At 41.9% G+C, this 6000-nt stretch overlaps 1 protein-coding gene across 3 annotated transcripts in view; it reads right to left on the reverse strand.

Annotated features, from left to right (window-relative positions):
* dnm1l (dynamin 1-like) overlaps window positions 1-5780 on the reverse strand; it is a 61362-nt gene extending 55582 nt beyond the window's left edge. For 2 of the 3 annotated variants that reach the window (XM_072552317.1, XM_072552316.1), the window contains exon 1: window positions 5557-5780. In XM_072552317.1, the coding sequence (XP_072408418.1) occupies window positions 5557-5658 (102 nt within the window). In that variant the 5' untranslated portion in view covers window positions 5659-5780. The remainder of the gene's footprint in view (window positions 1-5556) is intronic. The other variant, XM_072552318.1, reaches the window with a different exon arrangement.
* Window positions 5781-6000: the final 220 nt, after the last annotated feature.

Below are 6000 nucleotides of genomic sequence, written 5' to 3' on the forward strand. Positions count from 1 at the left end.
GAGTACTTCTGACCACTTAACAATAAGATTAGACCAGTCAGCCCATCAGACTGTTTCATTATTCATTTGGATCACGACTCATCTGTACCCCATTTACATACAGTGTCCTTTGCTCCATGTCCTTTTATGACAACAGCCTATCTCAGTTTTTAAAATTCAACAGTGCTAAAAAAAATCTTCATTGAGAGTTACAGCTTCTTCTATTTGTATGCAAATTAAATTACCAGCGTGGTATATTGCAGAAGGCTCCTCTCAAAAGGCTAAAATTACCTCATGGAGTGACTATTAATGAATTTGAAAGGCATTATGATGGACACTGTCATTAGTAACAACAATTTCCCGATTATTTTAGGTATTTTTCTTAAATGTCCTTCGAGCACATTGGGTCTTCCAGGAAAGTTTGATCCTTAAACTCAGACCCTGCAACAACGGGATTGCCCCAACTCAAATCAGCAGAGGTAGCAGCAAGGCAGAAATTCCCACTTGTTTCCCCAAAAGATATTCAAAGAAAGTCATTACAACATGATCCCTATGAACCTTGGAGCAAGGTTAGTACAGATATTCTTAGAATCGCAGACAGAACTGTGGAGCACTGATGGGTTTATTTATTGCTTGCAAAGGTTGATTCACTTTGCAAAGTAGGTCAGCTTGAGAACAAATAGCTACAGCCTTGTACTCAAGAATACCTTCCATTATGCTCCACTCTCTTTCCATAGACAATGGACATCTGATTGTGGCCCATATTTTTCTTGCCCCGAGTTTTTCTACAGCTAATCTGAACAATGAACTAATTGTTTTCATCCATTTGTCCTTCATCATCCAGCAAAATGGGACAACCATTAGATGTTTTCATTTCTAGCTATTTGGATGAAGCCAGTGCATTTCCAAGAATAATCTTGTCCCCAACCCTAAAATCATTGTAATCGCATAAAAGCAAGGAATATGTGTGAAGTGTGTACAATTGCTGAATGAATCAAACCCAGAAAATGTTCCAGCTATGGTACGGAAGACTTAAGTACCCGATCCAGCCACATTTACAATCAAGCTGTTTCAGTGTCTCTGACATCTGTCTCATAAGAAGAAAGATTTCCCTCAACTGTGTTATCATAACAAAACAGTAAATTTAATTCAGTTAACTTCTATTCCCATCAGCCTCTCCCTAACTATCAGTAAGGTGTTGGAAGGCAATGTTAATTACATTTTGGTTTCATAACGTGCTCTGTTTCAGTTTCAGAAGGCCTTTCAAAAGCTTGGATTCTCACAAAGTGAATGGCACTGAATGAACCACAGGGCCAGATAAAGCCAAGGAGGGTCAAACAGAAACAAAGAACTGCAGGTGCTGGAACGTTTCTGTTCTGAAGAAGGGTCACTGGATCTGAAATGTTAACTCTGCTTTCTCTCCATAGACGCTGCCAGACCTGCTGTGTTTTCCTAACCATTTCTGTTTTTGTTGTCAATGACAGCCAATACTTTTGAATGAATGGAATCAAACTGATCTACAACAAAACATTAATGATATCTAAATCTGGATCATCAAATGTTAGGGAACACTTGCAACAACATATCAGAAAACAAGAAATGTCCCAACCAAAAGCAAATTATCACAGATGATGGAAACCTGAAATGAAAAAGGAAAAAATACTGGAAACACTCAGCACCTGTGCAAAGTAACAGGAACGTCTCCAGTCAATGACTCTGAAACATTCTGAAGCACTAACAGATGCTCCTTGATTTGTTAAATGCTCCAGTATTTTTTGATTTTATATTGAAAGTTCATCCATCTCCATGACCTTAAATAGCACCACTGGCATGTCCCTCACCATCCACGTCACTATCAAACAGAAGTCTAATGGCCATCTATGTCAACATTATTGCTCACGAGCCAGGCAGAGACAGATGTTGTGTGACAAGTATCTCAATTCTTGAATCCACATAGGCTCTCTATTTTGCACAAGGCTCAAACCACAATTATGATTCAATGCCTAACATTTGCCTGGAGCATCCAGCCACATTCACATTTGAGGAACTCAAAGCCAGCCACCAGGACTAGTTACTTTAATTGATTGGTATCCTATTCCTGCACTAGAAACATTTTGCCTACAGTATATTTTATCTACAGGAAGTGCTGTAGCAATTGAGCAAGTTTACTTCAACAGCAGTTCACTCCTCCCTTAGGTTATCAGTCAGAATAATAACTGAAGCATTTCTGCAGGAACATCATTATTTTACATTTCCACTCTTAACAGTTGCATTCCTTCAGTGCATTTATGATGCCTCAGTCAATATCCCAGGATTCCCACAATTAGCCCTGTCCTGAAACCTCTATCATCTTAATAACTGCAGTAATTCAAGTAGAAAACCAATCACTAACATTGCAAGTAAACATGAATAATGTGCGTTCATGTAACATTATTGATGTAGTTAAGTGTTATCAAACAAAGCTTTATAATAAGTAATAGGTGCAGATCACTTGGCCCATCAAGCCTGTTCTGCCATTCAATAAAATCACGGCCGATCTGATTACATCTTAACCCCACTTTCTTCCCTGCCCTGTGTGTCCCTTGATGCCTTTGTCAACCAAAACTGAGCTCTGAATTCATCCAATGACCCAGCATTCACTGCTCTCTAGGGAAGAGAATTCCAAAGACCAAATGCCCTGAGAAGAAAATCTTCCTAACCTCAGTCTTAAGTAAGAAACTTCTTATTTTTGAGTTGTACCCCCAAATCAGTGTTGCTCCATGTGAGAAAACGTCCTCCCAGAATCTACCCGATTAAGTCATCAGAATCTTATCGCTTTAATACAATTATCATTCCTCTAAACTCTAATGAGTATAGGCTCACTGTCTCAACATTTTCAATCTTGAAGACAAATCCTTAATTCCCAGAATCATTCTTGTGAACGTTTTCTCTCAACTTCAAATGCGAACTTATCCATCCTGATAGGAGACCAAAACTGTTTACCGTACAATACTCCAGATATGGTCTGATAATGCTCTGTACAACTGTAAGAAGACTTGCCCCGCAAAAGGCCAACATTCTATTTACTTTCCTAATTACCTGCTGTCCCTGCATGTTAATGTTTTATTATTCATGTACAAGAGCACCCAGAACCCTCAGTACTGCAACATTCTATAATCTCTCCATTTATAATAATATCCTGCTTTTCCATTCTTCCTGCCAAAGTGAACATAGAGTCATAGAGATGTACAGCATGGAAACAGACCCTTCAGTCCAACTCGTCCATGCCAATCTAGTCCCACCTGCCAGCACCCAACCCATAGCCCTCCAAATCCTTCCTATTCATATACCCATCCAAATGCCTCTCAAATGTTGCAATTGTACCAGCCTCCACCACTTCCTCTGGCAGCTCATTCCAAACACGTACCACCCTCTGTGTGAAAACGTTGCCCCGAAGGTCTCTTTTATATCTTCCCCTCTCACCCCTCTCCCCTCTATGCCCTCTAGTTCTGGACTCCCCGACCCCAGGGAAAAGACTTTGCCTATTTATCCTATCCATGCCCCTCACCTTGTACTTTTTCATGAAATACACCATCTGCCACTTTTTAACAGTCTTTAGCCTATCTATATCCCTTTGCAACTATTTGACTCTTCCTCACGACTTGCTTTCCTTCTTTATATAATCAGCAAATCTGATTTCAACACACTTGGTTTCTTCATCCAAATAGTTTGCCAACCTGAAAGTGACCCACTCATCCTGACTCGGAGTTTTTCTCTATCCACCATGCTTGTTACATCGCCCATATACTCTAAAAAGCTTGTCAAATGCACATTGTCTCTGTCTGATTGAATTAGGTTTTCTAAATGTCCTAGTACCAACTGCTTAAATAGGATCAATTAAAATCATGGATGAGAAACAGACCAGAATTAAGGAAACACAGATCGTGTAGGGTTTTAGGCAGAGGGAGGAGGGACTTGAAAGCAAGGATGAGAATTTTAAAATCAAGTCATAATGTGATAGGCAGCAATGTCAGTCAGCAAGCGTAGGGGTGATGGGTGAACAGGACTTGATGAAAGGTCCGGATGAAGGGCTTACACCCGAAACATAGACTCTCCTGCTCCTCAGATGCTGCCTGACTGGCTGTGATTTTCCAGCACCACACTCTTCGACTCTGATCTTCAGCATCTGCAGTCCTAACTTTCTCCTAAGACACAAGTAGTAATACAACTAGGGATTGGTAATAAATTCTGTCTTTGAGAGCATCACTCATATCCAGGGAATAATTAAGAAAAATATTGTCTCTCCTCTCATTTCAAGTTCCCAAAAGACTTATCCTTCAAGCTCTCATCTCTCTTACAGATGTTATGATCTGATAGTACAACTTGTATATGGAGCCAATAACCTCTCTGCTACGTCTCTTTTCATAGAAATCTAGTCTTGAATGAATCAAATCACTCAAGTGAAGAAAAAAACAAATTGGCTCCAATCATAAACAGCATCCTCCCCATTGATTCCAATCCCATCTTTGATCATCACTCCAGCAGAATATGGGAACACAAACCATAGATGCAGAAGTAGGCCATTTGGAGCTCTGAGCCTGTTCCACGATTCAAACCATCATGACTAATCTCACTTGCCTGTCTGCCGTTCATAATCCTTGATTCCCTTATCAAAATTCTAATTCTTTCTCCACCAAATTCAACAAGACAGCCCCCACTACTTTCTGGCAAGAGAATTATACAGACTGACAACCCTCTGACAGAAACCTTGTTGGGCTGTCCATTTGATTTTCAATCATACTTCATAAGTTTAAAAGTCATCACACTTGCATATGGTTCTGCAACACTGGCCATTTCCAGCATTACTTCAGCCCTCCTCCACCAACTCCCTTATCCATATTTTTGTTATCACTAAACATGATTGTTCCAGTGTCCTTTCTCCTATCACCCACTGTCGCATTCCACAAACTCCAACTGGTTGAAATCCCAGCTGCCAGTTTTCTGACCCACACTGGTCCATCAATCATCCTGTCTTCACTACATACTCTGGCTGCCTAGTCCCCAAAGAGATACCTCCATTAATTTTACTTCCCCTTCTGTACGTCTGCAATACGATTCAACCTTATGACCTGATCTCTCCCACTTTCCTACTGCAGAAGCTTCATCCTCTGATACTCTCTTATTACCCCCTAGTTCAGAAAGCCCCTCAAAATTCAAACAACCTTCAATGACCTCTCCTGAACTCTGCAACATGGTTTCAGTATCCGTTCCTCCAGTTTGTTCACTTCCTCTGCAGGGGGCCTTGGGATGTTTTGCACACAAATCCTGCTGTTCATAAACACTTCAGGCATTAAGACACCGTCAAACAATTTCAACTAGAAAACAAAACAAAATCTGAAACTGAAAGAAAACCATGGTTGGGGAATACGTGAACTCGCCCAAATGGAGAATGTGGATAAACCCCCTGTGATTTTAACTCCCCAATGGAGTAGGTTATATGAATGAGTGACAGTTGTTGGTCTCTCATACCCTCAGTGTGTCCCCAAACCACCAACAGCCACGGCCCCGGCCCCAACTTTCGATCCTCGGCCTCCATACCTGCGTCCCCACCACCACAATCTGCGGCAGCTGGATAATATCGGCCCCGACCGTGTTAAACACCTCCTGCAGCTTGTTAATGACGGGAATCAGCGCCTCCATCGCAGCTGAGTGATTGAAGAGCGCACTGACTGACCGTTGCCCCACTTCAAACTGTCACCATTGCCGGCCACGGGAGGGGAAGGAACCGGCCGCCTCCTGGGCTCGCCGCCAACGGCAGTCACTGCGCACGCGCAAATCCCCGCCGCACAGGGCCGCCGGGAGGGATCGCGCACTGCCGTCTGGGAACTGTAGTTCATTTCCTGGTTCATCGACCCTTCCCCCCTTCACCAGGCGCAAAACTTTAAACTACAACTCCCATCCTCTCCTTCAGTAACTCTTCAATCGTGCTGAGAGGTAGGCTATTTTGCATGTTTGATACTTGAATTTTTATACCATCTGTGA

This window comes from Chiloscyllium punctatum, chromosome 32, assembly GCF_047496795.1.
Source record: "Chiloscyllium punctatum isolate Juve2018m chromosome 32, sChiPun1.3, whole genome shotgun sequence".
Lineage (NCBI taxonomy): Eukaryota > Metazoa > Chordata > Chondrichthyes > Orectolobiformes > Hemiscylliidae > Chiloscyllium > Chiloscyllium punctatum.